The sequence below is a fragment of the Chelon labrosus genome, assembly GCF_963514085.1.
Source record: "Chelon labrosus genome assembly, chromosome: 14".
Lineage (NCBI taxonomy): Eukaryota > Metazoa > Chordata > Actinopteri > Mugiliformes > Mugilidae > Chelon > Chelon labrosus.
The window spans coordinates 26,915,275-26,933,946 of NC_140347.1; the positions used below are offsets into that span (position 1 = coordinate 26,915,275).

General features: G+C 42.5%; 1 protein-coding gene across 1 annotated transcript; it reads left to right on the plus strand.

The window, feature by feature from the left end:
• Positions 1 to 326: 326 nt before the first annotated feature.
• fez2b (fasciculation and elongation protein zeta 2b) lies at positions 327 to 13,403 on the plus strand. The gene is made up of 9 exons (XM_084560118.1): positions 327 to 683; positions 3,638 to 3,746; positions 4,049 to 4,165; positions 5,194 to 5,335; positions 6,015 to 6,142; positions 6,998 to 7,147; positions 7,984 to 8,059; positions 8,938 to 9,003; positions 9,744 to 13,403. Exons 1-9 carry the CDS (start codon positions 379 to 381, stop codon positions 9,758 to 9,760), a joined length of 1,110 nt encoding a protein of 369 aa, XP_084416244.1. The 5' UTR covers positions 327 to 378; the 3' UTR covers positions 9,761 to 13,403.
• The last annotated feature ends 5,269 nt before the right edge of the window (positions 13,404 to 18,672 follow it).

Genomic DNA, 18,672 nt, shown 5'->3' on the forward strand with positions numbered 1-18,672 from the left:
GCCACCTGGTGGTGTATTTTAGACAAAACAATGCAAATAAAAGTTGTTTTTTTTGGAAAGAGCATCCAAGCGGTTTAATCATAACGTTATAACGTGAAAAAATCTGCTTCCGTACTTCCGTGGGAGCGCAGGTATATTCTGGCCATAAAATAAATGTATATATGTTTATGGCTGACAGTAATGTAATATGTGATGTGTGGGTTTGTTTTGCTTCATCTGAAAGAGGGAGGCGCTTAAAACTGACGTCACTACACCCCGCCCACTCACTCCCCTCCACCTCTCTCTCACGCTCAGCTTCCCGTCTAGTCGTGTCTCAAAGCCGAAAACAGAGCACTGTCGAGGGTTTAACTGACTGTCAACCGAGCTCCAGCGGCAGTCATGGCGGCGCCGTTAGCCCACTTCGATGAGGACTGGCAGGACTTTAACGAATTCAAGCCGTCCTCGGAGTCGGCCGACCAGCTGGACCAGATGAACTCTAATGTGGGCGACTCGTCGGGCCTAGACGATTTCTCAGACCTGGACAACAGTTTCTCCGGGGAGATCTGCAGCTTCAAGTCGATGGAGGACCTCGTCCACGACTTCGACGAGAAGCTGACAGTGTGTTTCCGAAACTACAACACTACGACGGAAAACATAGCCCCCATTAAACCTATCACGGAGGATAACTACTTGAAAGACGACGAGTGAGTGTGAATTTTTACGCGGATAATTTTAAACGCTAACTTTTAATCTCTCAGCTAGCTAGCCGCTTTAGCCTAAGCAAGCTAACCTCCCTCTGGTGTTTCCCGGTGGGGGCTCGTAGCTCATCTAGCTTCAATCAGTGCAAAGTTTAGCCGGTTATGTGTTTGCTAAACTAGATACAGCGTTTGTTGTGTGATCTGACAAATTTTCATTATTTAGTAATGACTTTTCAGTTTAAGTTAGCATTCAACTGCTGTGTTTTAAAAGACAAATACAATTTATTATTTTGGTTTGAGTGTCCCTTGAAGGATTTTTTCCTTCATGATGTTAAAGGAAAGGGTGGGGTGGGTGGGGGGAAACGCCACGTTCCAAGTACTTGATTCAGTGATGACTTATTTAGATTTTCAGTTTCAGTTCATATTTGGAGTGAGTGAATTGCTGTACAAATGCTTTTTGTCCTGTGTGTGTGTACAGCTATTGCCTTGATCACATGATCACATCACTTTTAGGACCCTGCTTTTCCCTTTTTGCTTTAACAGACCCAGGATGTCATGTTGCATACGTGTAATCATTACACACAGGTGACACTGTCAGCATCAGTTATAACCACAATAAACAGCCCCTGTTATAACGGTTGCGTGTCCAAATGTCACAACAACACATTTACAAGCCATCCACAGCAGATAGTCACATCAAGATGTTGCTGTAACTAACGGAGCTGTGTCGGCTGCATGAATCACCTTCCTCTTTCCTTTTGCCTCAAATATTGCAACACTGTGACATTGTTAGATATTAAAACATGGTTTATGCAAGCTTTAGATGACTGATCAGAAAAGAAGCTAGGCATGCATACATGTGTACTCTTCTAGGACCAGTACTGAGACCAGGGCTCTTTCATGCTCGTCCTAGGATATGCATAGACTCACTTTACAAATCATTAGGTACGTTATTGATAACAATTGCATTCTAATATAACAGTCCTGTGCTAAATCTGCCTCCATGCATCATGTAATGTTCAGAGTAAGAAAGGTGGTAATTCAAACTAAGTATAGAATACCCATCATATTTTTTTCTGGTCATTTTTTTGGTCTTTAACTTGCAATACATGAGTGTTTCGAGCAGGTGCATGTTGGGCATTTTTTGTTTAAAAAAAAAATCATTAATCAAAATGGTTTGAATAAACGTCTATATTAATATCACGCCAACTAATTCAAATGGAAGCTAATATTAGATAAATGTCCAGTGTGTTACGTCACAGACGTCAACTGATCACATGGGCATGAATATGTGAGTGGACTTAGATAAGACCCTGTTGGCTCGGAAAGTCAGTTTTTACACAGGCGTGTTAATTGTCATACATGCACATATAGATGGTCATAAATATCAGAGAGCTGGTCACAGCAAAAAGTCTTTCTCAGTCCAAGACATATAGGTAGGTCGATCAGACAGAGGCGAATAAACATTTATGATTGTTATAGTTGAAGAAACAGAGTAAGGACGGATTGGAATAATTGGACAGCAGCCCGCAGAAGCCCAAAGAGCAGTGCCAGGCTCTGTGAGAGTCTTTTCTGGATGACTGCATTTTTGCAGGACGTGCCTAGACCCTTAACAAGACTCCAGCTCAACCGTGGCAGAGATGAACTAAAGAATGACAAGGAGGAAATGCATGTGGGTTTGAGTGAGAAAGGGAACAGAAAAAGCAAATCGTTTATGTGTTAAACGAAGTCGCATTATACGTGTGCCAATTAGTCAGCGATAAACCAATATCTGCATAAATATATTCAAGCAAGCAAACCAGAAACATTGGCACGGCGTTGAGGTACGAACAAATAAATTGGTTCCTTGAAATCCAAACCAGGCTTGTTTTTCAATGCAAATGCACCCAGTGAAACCGAAGCTAATGATGTATTCTGGCGTGCACTCACGTGCCGGAGACAGTGTCGGCGCTTGAGGCAGAAAAAAAATATTTCCTGCCAGCCTTTGCCCTATTTAGAAACAACCCAACATCCCCCTGCTCCCCAAGCTGTGCATGAGCACTTCAGGGAGAAACGCGCGTGTTACATAAACATTTGTGTGTGCGTGTGTGTGTGAGGGAGGGTATGACAACGCAGAGCCACTCTGACACATGGGTTCTCAGCATCCATCCTCTCTCTGATTGCGCAGTCGGAACCAGGAAAGGAACGACTTGAGTTGTATATCTTGAACAAACTCGATTTTCTGTCATAGAGCAACGGGACCTCATAGAAGCAGTTTTCAGTAGTACTTATAAAATTGCATTTAACCTTTTAAAAGAGTCAGCCTGACTCTTTAATAAGCTTAATCAGGATTTTAGAAATGAATCTGAACGTTAAGCCTGAACAAATAACACAGAGTGCGGCTGATTCTTTTATTCAGTGTATATATTTGCACATATTGTACAAGATTCCTCAAATCTGCTAACAAATATGTTTTTAAAGATGATGGTGGATTTCGCAGTCAACTCATTACGTTTAACAGACTTCGCGCCGCCATCTGTTCAGCTCTGATATGTTCTCTGCCAGCTTGCACGCCACAGTGTACTGTAAACATTCAGCAGTCTGTTGGTGGAACGGCGGCGCTGTTTCTAAATCAGCCGACATTATCAGCAAACTTAAACGCGGCTCTGATGAGACGAGAACACAGCTTAGAGAAAAACAATTGCGGATGCGCTTCAGAAAGTTTTCGAGCATGTGCATCACTTTTGTCAACCTGGGCGAACGTCTGATTAAGGAGTTGTGCGTTCGTCGGTGGTTTCAGTGTTTGTGTTGAAGCAGTAGGAGTTTAGTGAAGTGGTGAGGGGGTGGTCAGAGAACAGGACATCACTCGGCCGTGTCATGCTGTGTCACAGAAAAAAGAGAAGGAAACGGGGTTTGTCTTATCTACAGCTGAAACTTGTTCTTCACCCGTCTTCTCTCTCTCCCTTCTTGCTTTCTTTCAGGGTGTGGAACGCCCTGACTGATAACTACGGCAATGTGATGCCCGTGGACTGGAAGACGTCACACACTCGCTCCCTACACCTGCCCACCCTCAACCTCACAGAGCATGAGGTACCACATCCACACACACAAACACACTCTCTGTGATGTACTAGGTTCCAAAACACAGGATTATATGTTTTTTTTGTACAAACACGTACAAGAGTTCTTGGTGAGTTGTTGGGACTATGCATGGCAGGGGCGTCCTGTTCCCTGAGTCTGTGATGTACTATAGTGTCGAGCACACAGCCAAAGAGCAGACATAGAAATAGAAGCAGTTTGAATCTCTGCCTTCAATCTGCTTAACCACCTGTTGGTCGTCTCATCCAAGTTGTCTCTCAATCTCTGCTCTCGCTTCCCTCCCCGCGGAGCAGAAGTTGGATAACCAGTCTTTGGATCTGTCGGACGACGAGGAGCTGAGGGAACAGATGGATATGCACTCGATCATTGTGTCCTCCATCAACAACGAGCCGCTCTTCACAGCCGAGCAGGTAACCTATTTACACGCGCTTGAACTCAGCAGCAGTGTGTTTTGGCAACTGTAACTGGAAGTCTGCTATCTCTTTGATTTAAATATGGAAACTTCATCCACCTACATATACAGGCAGGTGTATTAATACAGCAGGGACTGTGTTTACATGAATATTAGTCTCAGCTTAGAGTGTTATCCTGGTTTTCTATCATACGTCATTTTTAACTTTGAGTCATCACTATTTCAGCCTCTAAATTCTGAAACCAGAATCTGAAATTTGATTTGTTAATTCTTGTTTAGATGTGTTTATAATTTAGTTAGTTAACAGCTACACACAGAACAAACATCACCTTTGTGCTTTTTCCTTTTATCACTTATAAAAGCTGTTGGGTGGTGTTTTTTTTTTTTTTGTCTGAATGAGGCAAAACTCCTTCTTACACAACAACACCCCTGCTGAGTAGGTGGTCCTTAATGTGACCCAGGTTGCATTGTATGTTAACACTACCAAAGGAATGCATCCCAGACCACCTCCAAATGTGGTCTCAGATCAGATTAGTCAAATGTGACCCAGGCGTCCTCACACCTGTACCCGTACAGCTGGCCACTTGTGTTCAGATTGCCCAGGAAAGATGTTAGTGTAAGATCTAAGTAGAATCTTACTAAAAATGTATTGTCCTCAAGTTAATGTATTTGAGTCTTTATCTCTATAAATGTCAGTCGACACTTGAGCTGATTTCTTACTCATCCATCTGGCTTTACTGCCTCTGTCCCTGATATTCTTCAGGAGATTTACACAAACATCATCTGTAATGAGACATGAAGGTCTAACACATTGAGGCGGGTTGCCTTGTTGTTCTGGCTTTTTGTTTTTTTAATACAAAGTGACAAAGGACAACTTAAATCATTAAACAGTCCTGGCATTGGATGTGCCAGAATAATAAAAGATAGGAAAACACAGTTGCTTGAAGTAAATGTTGGTGTATAAACTTCAGGACTGACTGAAAATGAACAAACTATGACCATGCTTTGGTGTGTGTCTATGTTTAGGTGATAGAGGAGATAGAGGAGATGATGCAGGAGTCTCCAGACCCCGAGGACGACGAGAGTCCCTCCCAGTCCGATTTGTCCATGCTCTCTCAGGACCTCCAAACTTTGAAACGCTCCGGCTCCAACACCAGCTACGAGGACCGTGAGTAACACTGTCACTGTCTTACAAGAAAGAGGCACATAAACCTTTCAGTATACGTACAATTATGTGATGTGTTGATGTGCTCATTCCTCTTGTGGCCTTTCACACTCCGCTGACATAGTATGAGGCGTAATAGGTCACACTGTCGCCTCATATGTGAAGCCAGGCACATGCAGAAACGTGATAACATTCTTATGTAATGTGTAACAAATACAGACATGGCAAGTGTGTTGCCCCAAAATATTATATAATATAACGGCATATCTGACTTGATCACAATGTCACCACACTGGTTTAGCGAGTTCGTAGCCAAGCAAGCCTTAAGCCTAAACATTTTGTTTTTATCTGTCTGTTCATACTAACCGCAGAATGGTTTGCACACTGGACAGCTCCTAATGGGTGCACAGTGTTTCCTCTCCTATACTCTTACTCGGAGAGACAACATTGTATTAAGAGATATTTGTCTTCTCTTTTAATAAACATCAAACTCACAATGTACTTTGGTTTCTTTAAAGTGAGATGTTCTCTGTTATCACAAGGTTGTTTGTTAACGACATTACCCGATGATATGTTTTAAAGTCAGTGTATGTATTTGACATATATAAATATAATGAATGTATCAGTCATAAACTCAGCTCCAAACCCATACACACTACAAACAACTGCAAATCATCCTCAGGGCTGCGTCAGCTGTCGGTGTCGGAGCTGACAGAGACTCTGGAGGAAGTGGAGACGGCCATCCGCCGCTACAGCGAAGAGCTCATCCAGGCTCTGGCGCTGCGAGACGAACTAGACTATGAGAAGGAGGTACTTATTTTGATTTTGCTGCTTCAGTGCTACTGTTACGTACTTCAGTTGACAGTGAGTTGCCAACTCCAGCTAGGAGTGACCAGATGCACCTTTTTCGCTGCAGACACTTTAGCACGTCACAGTAGGACAATAGAGATTTATTAATTATGGCTCCGTTCCACTTGGGGAAAGGTAAGCTGTTATTGCACATGCTGGCTCACTGTCATGTCTTAGTGGGACTCTTAATTAATACCCCTGTGCCTTTCTGTTTACTGGCTCTATTAATAGGGATAAGACTGTGGATACTGTATGTTAGTTACATATCTGAACCATGTCTGTATGAGTTTTTTTATAAGGCTTAATTCTGGTGGTGCTGAGTGAACTTACAGCAGGGAGGAAGCCGGGAGGGAGGGAGGGAGTGGGGTTCTAACTAGTGCAGAGAGATGCTTTGCAGGAGCAGCGGGGTACAATTAAGATTATTTAAGAGTTAGTCAAGTGTTAGTTAAGACGTGTTTCCACTTTGTTATGTGATTATGGCGTAGCACATTAAGGACACTGGTCACATCAATATGTCAGCTTTGGAAACAAGTTTTTATATAACTTAAATATCTAAAATAGCTTTTCCATGTTAAAAAGTTTACAACACATCCGTTGGTGAGAACAGACTGCAGCGCTCAGAGCGTTCAGCAAGAGAGAGCTCAGTGAACTGCTAGCAGCTTGATTTTCACAGTGTTGTTAGCTTCAATGTCATGATCCCGTCAGTGTATTTTGACAGCGTCTTAAAATAGATTTTGCTGAGAGCGTTGCGCATCAGAATTACAGTGTGTTCCAAAAAAACACGAGAAATGAGATGGAATATTTTTGCACAAACAGGTGAAGAACAGCTTCATCTCGCTCCTGATCGATGTGCAGAACAGGCAGAAGGAGCACCGCGAGCTGCTGCGGAAGAAGAAGAAGATCAGAAGTACGACTACGACGGGGCCTAACGGACAGAGGACAGTCAGCACGCACATACCAGGCACGGTGAGTCATGTGGTGACAGGGCGTGGGAGGCATCGGCAAAAATAAACGCATATGCCCCGAATGCATGATTATGATGATGATGATCAGTGAAACAGACGCGCAGCCTCACAAATTCTAAGAAGAGATGCACAACCTGACAGCTTGCATGGGTAAACCGCTCGTACTAGCACCAAGCAGAGTGTTTCTTTTTTCCTCCTTTCCCTTGATATAGAATCCTCCTCATCTCTCGTCAATCTATTTTTCCTCCTTCCTCTCGCTCCTTCTAGCTCCTCACTCTGGAGGGACTCTCCAATGTCATTCAAAATGGCCTCCGTCAAACTTTTGGCAACACAGGAGGGGACAAACAGGTGCCCCTGCTCTTTCTTTCCACTACAGATAAATGTCTGTCCGTTTTTTTTCTTCTATACACTGGCATGTTTGTTTTCTTTTCTACAGCTTCCACCGCTGGCATCTGGTGTCATTTGTTCAATTTTCCGTATTTGATTTGTGTTCTCTTTAATTCAGTCATTATTTTCTTTCTTTTTTTTTTAATAATTTCATCTAAACACACTCACTTGTCATTTTTTTTTTTTTTGCAGCTTTTATTGTTGCATGTTCTTGTTGTCCCATTGTTTTAAGCCAAGATTATACTGTTGCTATTTTTGCTTCTGCTTCACATCAGTAAAACTCTGACAGGCTTCTGAAAGGCTGAAACCAATCAGCAGTTGCACACAAGCATCCTTCATCGTGTTTCATTACCCTGTTACAACACGGAGACATTTTGTTTTTGTTTGGTATGGTAGAGTTCATTTTTTGTAACTGTGTCATTATATCTTACATGGATTTTTCCCTCTTAGTACCTGACCACAGTAATCCCTTATGAGAAGAAAGCAGGGTCCCCATCTGTAGAGGACCTCCAGATCCTCACTAAGAGTGAGTATCACCACCTACACACGCACACTCTCTCTCTCTCTCCATAAAATGATTGCAAAACTGACAGAAAAAATGGGAGAGATTAATGTTTACCGCTGTATTGCATCACCTCTTCCTCTGGGAACTGGGGGCACCAAATGCTGTAGTATGGATTTAGGATTTGACCTGCTTAACAACCTGAGACCAATTTTTAGGATTTGAAATTCATAACGAGCCCGGATGGTTTTGCGATGCCCCGATTTCCAAAACAGAATTTCAGATTTGGACATGTCAATCACAGGACAGTTCTCTGCTTGGCCTCAAACCATATTAAAATGAACTGAGCCGTAAGATTTCTGGAGTTTAGACTTGCATTTGTGGATGCAGCGACTAAATCTGTTCAGATACAGTAGCTGTCAGAGTGGTCCTGAGCCCATGCACTCATTTCCACTGCTGAAACATGTCTGTTTTTAACTCCCCTTTGGCCGTTTCCTTGTCTACAGAGATTTCTCCACGTTGTCAGAATATTTTAATCTCTTATTTTCTTTCGTGGATGGTGCCCATGCAGTTTTTTAGTGTGTTAGTGGTGAACCTCTCCTTAAATACTCTCTACATACCCGACAATGTGCCATGTGCCAGCTTCTTTGTCTTAAATACTGTTTAAAGTGGCAATCTTGAATATTTTTATTTAAATAAATGTATGTGAAGTCACTGTCTGCTCCTAAATTAGGTAACACAATAGTGTTGAGCAGGTGGCCCACTGATACATTTACAGTATGTAAGTTACAAGCTGCACATAGTTAAATCCTTCAAATCCTCTTTATTTACAATTTCCTCACTCTGGAGGAAATTTGTTCACATTATGTTTTCAAAATGTAATAATCTGATCTCTGTGCCAGTCCTCCATGCCATGAGGGACGACAGCGAGAAGGTGCCTGCCCTGCTAACAGACTACATTCTCAAAGGTAAGCACTATTTCAGATCATTCAGTTACTTCTGACTCTAAAACACTGAGCAACTCCAGTCATATCGAGGTGATTTGTTGCAGAATAAATACATTTCACCGTATCAGATTGTGTCAGTTCCACTTGACATTCAGACATCGTCCTGTCCTGTCGCCTGAAAGATTCAGCACCAAGTTTTATGTTTTCAGTGACAGTAGAGGAAGCAGTAGCACAGACAACAATGCTTCTCTTGCATCCTTTCATTGTTGACATGTTCCTTCCTTGTCTCTCACCTGTGCTGCGCTGTCCTTTTCGGTAGTTCTGGTATGAGAGCAGTGGAGACAGAGGTTTGTGAGGTTAACACGGATTATTCACCTTCAGCCTCCTATTCTGACCCTCTCTTTCTTTCTCTTTCTGTCTGCATAATAACATTACGTCTGCCCAGAAGCAGCAGCCTTCCCCCACTCACTCTTTGCTGTAGTGCGTATATATATATATCGTGCTGTGTAGTGCTTGTGGCTGCACTACACCTTCCCCGAACACGCAAACACACCCATGCACATAACCGGCCTTTACTGCGAGCTTGTTGTAGCAGCTGTTCACGTGTTTGCTTCTCACCTGTTATTAACCGTTTCCTCTTCTCTCACCACACCCCTGTCCCCATTGTAGTTGCTCTTCCGTAATTTGCAGCGCTCCTTGATGTGCCACAGTAAATCTCTGAACAGCGTCTAGACTAAGCCGATCTGTTCTTGCCTCCACAGTTCTTTGCCCCACGTAAAGAGAGAGGAGAGACCTGTGTTTCCAGAACCACCCACCGCACCATCTGAAGAGGGTTCTGGTAATTTAAAAAAAAAAACACAGAGAAGAGATTGAAATCCAAACCTTCCTTCCTCCCCAGTTTTCAAAAAAAAAATAATAATGTTTTTTTTTATTTTTATTTTTAACTTTTCCATTGTTGTTGTTCATAAGATTTTAACTCTAGGTATAACTCTTTGTTCTGTATAGTTATTTTCATTGGTAGTCTTTTAATTTTTTTTACTTGAGTGGTACATCCTTGTATAGCCTGACTGCATGATGACTTATCTATGGATGCCAGTAACCAGTATTAACACCTCACATCCTGATTTGGGGTGAAGGTGTTTTTTTTTTTTTGTTTTTTTTAATTCTCATATTCTCCAGGCACTATCAGCAGGCCCAGTGTGAGGGAAATGCAGTCAATGCTATCCAGTAAATGTAGTTCATTTGCATTTTCCAGGGAATACAAATCCTGGCACACTCTGTGAATCTCAAAGTGCCAGGCAGGTCGTAGTATCGAGCATAAATCCTGTTTAAAAAAAAAACAACAAAAAACTTTGCATTAATGGCATTTTTCGATTGATTGCACATGAAGTCTTAAGGCTGTAAACTCTGCTTGCTAATGATCAAAGAGCAAAACCCCTTTAATTTAAAAAGCCCAAATTGTAGGTTCTTCTGTCGTTGCATGTCTTGGTTTTTCGCTCAATATTAGCCGTTAGCTGAATGTCTAAAATGAAATATTTTGTATACGACTGAGAGAAAATTGCACAGTTTTGAGAACTTTTTACTTTTTGAAAAAGGGAAGAAAAAAAACGTGAAATGACTTGAGAAAGTAATCGCTTGATGAACAAACATTTAAAGCATATTTTTGGATAAGGAGTTGTTTTTAGTGAGATAAGGGACTCTTTAATGATTTTGTAAATGCTGCCTATTGACCTCTTAGCACGCAAGTAGTGACCCCATCCCCCAAAACGTTATCGCCTCCCCACGAGTCGTCGTTTTATCTCTGCAGGTACCTCGTGTAACGTTTTTGCGTCTGTAGAAAATATCTGGTTGTATCGTTAGCTAGATAGTGTAGTCAAGATCATGCCAGCTTTGATAGTTGCGTAGTTACAAGTTGTGGGTTTTCTCTCCCTGTTAAACTGTTGACTCTTCTTGTGGTAGCACTTTACTCTATCAGTGATCTAGTCATGTAGTAGTGGCATTTGTGAACTCGCCACAGAGTACGTCTCATTAGGTTAGATGAAGCTTAGAAACTTTAGCTAGGGCTGAACAAAGCTTCCCCGTGTCAGCATGAAGAATCAATATCTTCTATTTAACACACTGGTCACTGTGAAGGTGAGGATTGAAACGACCGTAAAGGGGCGCTCCACTGATTAACCCCATCAGTTTGAACATCATGTTCAGTAGCTTAGAACGATCTTTATCAAAGCCAAGAGAACGTTCACATGCTCCTCAGATGGTTCCAGATTTGGGAAGTCACTTTTCCTGACTTTGGCGTGTTTTAAATCGGAATGTGGAAACAATATGAACACCACTAACCTGGAAGGCGGACCAACTCCATAAATGTTTTGTGGCGAAAGGCTGGTCTGTAACCCCTCCACTGAGAAGTTAGTATGCTCCAGCAACATAGTGTTTATCTGAGCGTCACTGGTTTAAATTTGTTTAATAAGATGAAAAAGAAGCGAGCTGTTTAGAATCTGCTGTTGTGTCCGTGGTAAAAGATACTGACAGGGAAATTCTTGTTTCATTGCTTTTTTGTCACATGCTTTAAAAATAAGAAAAACCTTTATTTGTCCCACAATGGGGAAATTGCAGACAATGATTGGCCGTATGACTATCCAGCTGCAAGTAGTATTTTCTTCTCTGTATTGAGTAAAATATGCCCCATGAGGAAATCCAAAGGGAAGGTGTTACTTGTATTCTGATAAGAACCAAGTATGGCTTTGCCTGGCTAGGAGGCCACATGCATTTAAAACAGTAACTATGTGACAACAAAGACCCAAGGAAACAGATGAGGGGATCTGATTAGTTTGAAACATAACAAAACGTCTATTTGCTCAAAGTTGTGTTGTTAAATGCTTCTGAGAGATGGTCTGTAACGTGTAAGTTTCCTTTAGGCTTACTTCCTTCCACCATGGTGCTGTGTACATGACGTCAACAACTTGGCAAAAGTTTCCACAATGTTCTGTTGTTGTTCCAGCTTGAGGAGGTCTCTGTAAATTCTCACAATCGGGATCTAATTTTTCCGATTATGCCGCGATGACATGAACGCACAATGACGTTAGAAATTCAAAACGCGACGCCTGCATTGCATTCTGGTAATTCTAGGATATCTCAGGACGACTCTTGCGAGTCCGTGTGGAGGTTCAGATCTCTGGGGCGCCCCTGCACAGGTCCACCATGTCATCAGCAAGCCGGTACACTAAGGTTCAGATCACCAGCTGCTACAGGTCCGATCAGGTCTAGTCAAGCTCTCAGGTACGATCATCAGTGTTAGCAGTTAAAAAAAAAAAAAAAAACAACTTGTGAAGTTACTGACATTCCTGAGTTTGTTTCTAACGACATTTTTAGCAGCGAGACTTCAACTCGCTGCACTTTAATTGTTTCAAACCTTTTCTAAAGCGTGGTATCCACTAAATCCAGGTAGCATTACAAATATTGATTATATCAGGATTTGAGGAGACATCATTTAATGCTCAAACTGTAGATTGTGCTTTGTAGTAGTAGGTGTAGCAAAGATATCAGTAGAGGTTGCCGTAGCATTGGATGAGCATAGCAGTGATTAATGGTCAGAGATGAGTAAAGCATGACTTGTGGCCAGGAGGAAAGGATAACGAATGTTGGGGAAGATTGCACAAAGGGTTGCTAAAACGTAAGGGGTCCATTTATTATTATTTTGTAACGCAAGACAAAAGCTCGTAGTGCTATATTTAACTATTTATACTATTACCTGTTTGTACTGTTGCCAGCTATGAAAACATTCACAAGCTAGCATGTGCTGCATGCACGTTACTGCTGCAAACACATTTCTAAGGATTGTTCATCTGTTTACGGACGTGTTAAGATTATCACACTAAAGGGACGGGCGCACGAGGCAGTGAAGAATCAGATATACGCATTACATATTTGAACTGATAAAAAGATATCAGGAGGCTCTTGGCAGTTAAGTACATGTTGTTCCCTGTGTTCGTCATAATCTGGTAAATCTTAAAGGAAAATGATTTGCAATTCAAACTGTGTACGTCTAATTATTGTTAATAGTTTTTAATGAAATCAGCACTGAAGGATCTCGTCTTCTCAGCAGACATATCAGTATAACTACAGCTTAGAGATTTATATTTATACATGTACGACGATTCACAATAATAATAAAAAAAAGAGGCTGCCTTTGTAAATGCCAGAAAATCTTTGTACATTTAACAAACTTTCTTTTCTTTGTTTTTATTAATGCAGTATAACTCCCCAGTTTGGGGTTTTGTGTTTACTGTCTCACACGGTACTGCAGTACATTAATTTATTATGTAAATGTTTGTTTTGTAACCATGTTGTTGACTGTGACGGTACAAGTGTTTTGTGCCCACATTGCATTGCAACTCATTTCAAATAAAATGGAAATATGTGTATGTTTCTGGCTCATTCTAAACTCTGTGTGTGTGATATTAATTGTGAGACACACTTTTTCTCACAGCTTTATTAGATCGACTATAAACTGTCCATGCATATTAAAAAGAAAAAGACACTGGAAAAAAACATTTATCTCCAAAACACGTACTTTCATGAACTAGAAAGGTCTTTAATATTTCTTTTTGAGTCATTTTCTCATCCCATGAAGGATTACACATCCCCCAGTTTGCCAATCCATTATATTGGGGTTATTTTTAAATTTAAAAAATAAGGTCAAACTTACAAAATAAGGCTAGTAGTTCAATAACACATTATATTTTAAAGTCTCCATCAATGACGTAAACTCTGCTAATTGCTCAGATTTTGTTGTTCTTTCAGAAATACATCAAAATGAGCGTGTGTCCTAATAAATTCACTGAAATATGGAATTATGCAAGCTTGAACGCTTGAGCTTAATCGCTGATAAAGATGAGGCCTGAAATGTTAATCCCTGTATTTCATCAGGAGTCAGAGAAGTAGTTTTTTTTTTTTTTTTTAATAAAGCTTAGACGAAAGTTCAATAAAACGTTTTATCTCTATTCTTAATTTGAGCTATTTTGCCGCTCTGTTCTTTATCACTTCTGCTTTCCCACTCTCTCAGAAGTCACTTAATTCTCAATTTCTGCATCACTGCACTTGTCTGAGGATTTGTTTGCCCGCATTCTCTGAGCCAAATCAGTCCAAAGTGCCTGTCGCTCGAATTACCTGCAGTTATGTCTAATGGAAATCTGCCTTTCAGACCATGTAGGCCACCTCCTCCTCATCAGACAGGGTCTCAACTAAGGTCTCCATCAGCCAATCTGCTCCACCACCACCACCAGTATCTAGACACCAGGGCTAACTTCATCTGGGACTCCGCTTTGTGATATCACTTCTCATTGGACCTCACAAGCTCTTGTAATTTAACTGTATAATTGAATTATGCGCTTCATTTCTGATCTTATTGAACTATTTTAGTATCCTTAAATTATGCTGAAATCAGTCAAACACTCCTCAAACCATATTTCGTCAGTCTTATCCAGTTGGACAGTCTCATTCAGGGGAAGAAGAAGAAGCGTTTTGTGCGTGGTCCTCTCAGCTACCACTGACTAACTTAATGGCACCTTGTATTCTTGTTGTGTATTCACCAGTATTCACAGTGCAAGCTCACAGTAGATTCTCCTGTTCCTTTGCCAAATAGCATCCAGCTTCACATAAAACTACCTCTTACAAAAAATTATGATAATGATAAAATTAAATAAAAGAATTCTCTGGAAGGCAAATAGATAAAATACAGTGTATCTGCATCTTTGGTTTGCATTCTCGTTTTTGCTTTAATGTCAAGCCCATCCTATGTCTCCACAAGAGCAGGTGCCTCCTCCTTCCACTCGGTCAGAGGGATTCTCCTCCAGATGTCATTAACATAATATTTTCCTTTCCCTCAGTCACATTTGGTCTCCTCTGCCTTTATTCTCTTCCCCTCAGCTGTGACCTCTTGACACCTCTTAACCAGCCACAGTGACGCCTCTGTTCTTCAGGACTGCACACAAAACAAGGTGGACTTCATGTGAGCATGAGGCCTCGCTGTTAAACATCCAGGGCCGGGGTCACAAGTTGGTGTCGGTGAACATGGTGTGCTCCTTCCTCACGGTGCTGAAGCCTTTGACGGTGTCGACGAACTCCTCGTCGTCCATGAACTACAGGGGAGAAGAACTGTTAAATGGAGGACCCAGCACCGAAAATTAATATTTATTTCTCTCTTCTGCGTGTGTCACCCATATTCTTATATGTGGTTCACAGAAATGAACAAATGAAGTGGCAGGATATCTGTGTAATGTGACATTTTTGTTGCAGCACGAACAGGTTCAGCATACGTTTTGGGGGCCTCTCACCATCCCACTGTCATGGCCTGAAATGTTGGGGTCCCACACTTCGTCGTCCCCAGTGAGCGACTTCCCGTCCATCACCTGGCTGATGCTGCGTCTCAGGGAGTTCACACTGAGCACGCCCACGTCGCCCGGTCCGGGCCCCTCGTCAGCAGGGTCACATTTAGCTTCCAGCACTTCCTGGAAAGTTTTTTTTAGAAAAAGCGAAACCACTGTTGTCATGTAAGTTGAGTTCATATGCGTGTATACGCTGTCTACACTAGACACTCTAGATTTTACCTCTATCTTCATGCAGAAGCCTTTGAGCGTTACGCTGTTGGAGAAGCCTGTGGTGTCAGGCACGGTGTCAAACTAATAAGAAAGTGGGTGAGACTTTTACGAGAGGTGGTAATGTCATCTGTGGTATTTACAGTCTACAAATAAAACAGACGCACTCAGTGATACCCATTCCACAAACAAGTCCAGTTACCCTTGTTCCAGCTTTTCGGATATATCATGGCCTGTATGCCTGAGAACCTTCACAGACACATGTTATTACCTATGACTAGTCACCACATAGCCGATAGTGATTATGAACCAAGTAATCAGGGTGAATCTCCCCTCACCAGAACAGAGTTGCTGGCTGGGTACACAGCCATCGGGCTCCTCTTCCGCATGGGCAGGGCCACCAGCGGAGGTCTCTCTCTGGTGAAAGGCGGCTTATTCAGGGCCTGGTGTGGAATCACGGGAGGAAAGAGGTGAAGGTTTCTAAGCAGACATTGGATGTTTTTGCTGCTATCTGGTGGCTCATCTGGGTGTAGGTTCCCAAAAAGGGACGCCACACACATTTTATTGCGTAGTGTCAGCAGTTTTACTCAAACGTTACCAGAGAGCTGACGTTCCTTTATACACACACACTGCTCCGACATCCTCACCTTATGAAGCATGACACCTAAGACGACGGCCAGCAGCAGCAGAGCGATGCCAGTCATCACTACAATGAACCACAGTTCCCGGACAACCGGCTGGTCTCCCTGGGCTCCCTCCGCCCGCTCACCGCCCCCACCTCCACCTCCTGCGGGAGGAGTGGGGCTCGGTGAATCTGAAAGGGAGAGCAGCGTCATAAACACATGCAAACACATGTAGGCCACTTCCCATACATTTTACTATCATTTGAGTTGCCTGTACTCCTCGTGTGGCGCCCAGTGTTACTGTCGGTGAACAAGAACAGAACACCCGCGCCTCTTAACTGAGCAGGTAAATGAGGTCGTCTTGTTCAGTTAAAACTGGACCTTCCTGTCTTCGTTTAGGGTTGTATTCGATGGACGCACGTCACAAATCAACACAGAGGGAAAGAAAGAAAGATGATCACACGAGTTCTTGCTGTAGAGATAACACTGTAACTGGAGACATACTCTCTAGCGTGGCCTAGTTGCTGGCCTTCAGATAGCGCCACTCTCCACACTCACTTTTATCCATTTACGTTTCAGTAGAGTCCATGCCAAGGCTGTACTGGCGGATCACGGAGTAAATTCATAGCCTCTTAGTTTAACGAGGTGCTGTTTAATGAATATAAAGCTCTAATATTTCTTGCTCTTTGCCAAAATGTTGTGGGAATTGTTGCAAGCCGACAGTAATCAGGAAGGGCCTGATGGGAACACAAGCAGGGAGAAAAAAGCGCACCCACTCAGAGACTCACCAGTGCTGAGGTCCGTGGTTGGGCCTGTGGCGGGGGTCCTGACGGCCTCTCGCTGAGTGATGCATCGATCAGCAAATACCTGCCGGGCGTTCGGGATCACACCTGTCGCCCCATCAATATTTTACACCTGATACTTTTACTCGCTGACTAGCTCCCTGCGACATTACACAGAGGAGTACAGACTTAAGAGAAGTTGTAGGTTCCCATGTGTTGTTTCTACCGCTCTGAGGCCTTTTCTGTTTCCTAGAGAGCACGAGGAAGACACAGAGCGTCTAGGATCAGGTCTGAGCAAACTGCATGTGTGTTCCTCTACACCTCTAAAACTCCCATCAACCTTTGCTTTTCTTCAGCAGTGAGTGCCATGGTAACAGTCGCGTGTCAGGTTTCAGTTTACCTGAAGAAGCATGGTGGTAGCATATCAGGCCTCTGATCCTCCAGTGCACTGTGTGTGAGTCCTTCCTTGTGCATCAAATAATCATGATATGAAAACTGTATAAATATACGCCACAACATTATGGCCACTAACAGGAGAAGTAAATAACATTGACCATCTTGTGACAATTCAGTGTTCTGCTGGGAAACTTCTGGACCTGGCATTCATGTGGATGTTACTTAGACATGTAGCACCCACCTAGACCAGACCAGGCACCCCCACCCCATAGCAATGACACTCCTTGATGGCAGCAGCCATCCCCAGCAGGATGCAACCTGACACAGACACACACACAAAAACACTTTAGGAACAACTAAAAAAACATGAAGAACAGCACAAGGTGTTGACCTGGCCTCCAAATTCACTAGATCCCAAACTGATCAAGTATCTGTGATGATCCACAGAGGCCCCTCCCCTCAACCCATAGGACCCAAAGGCCCCCACTAACAACATTCTGTTGCCAGACACCACAGGGCACCCTCAGAAGGCCCATGTCCATTCTCTGATGAGTCACAACTGTTTTGGAGGCACAGGGGAGACCTACACAATATTAGGAAGGGAGTCATAATGTTATGCCTGATCGGTGTACAAGTATAAAATTTTGCTCATCTAATCCTACTGAAATTACTCATAATGACTTAAATAGATGGAAATAGATTTGCTATGGTAGCAGTGCACAACAGCAGGTTTAATATGGATATTTACAAAATCAAAATCATCATTACTCAAAAAAAGGCAGATGAGAATTTTAGATTAATGATCTACAGACGCTTTTTCTAACTTAAAATCTGTATCTAATTTGATCTTCTGAGAACAACGTGACCTCACTGTTTAAATAGAGTGGCGTACCTTCCTTGCAGTGTCCTGTACCAGCTCCTCAGAACCACATGATGGCGCTAGGCAGCAGCTGCTGGTTCCCTTCCCGTGAGCCAGTGTCCGGTTTAATGAGTCCATGGCAGCAGAGCGGGAAGTCATTATGCAAGTACAGCTGCAGTGGCCCTCGTCCCCAGTCGAGGCTGTTATTACACTGCAGCCACGCTGAGACTGAAAACAGTGGCATTATCTCCACATGTGTATGTTTTCTCGATAATAAGGATCCACTGAACACATGAAGGCCTCCATGTGCGAAAAGTTGCTTCTCTCTTTCGTCCTCAAGTGACCTCTAACTGTACATGTACTCTACATGAGAGCGAGAGTAATTAGAAGAGGCATGGCAGCAGATTTAGAACCAGTTTTTCTTGATAGTGTCAGGG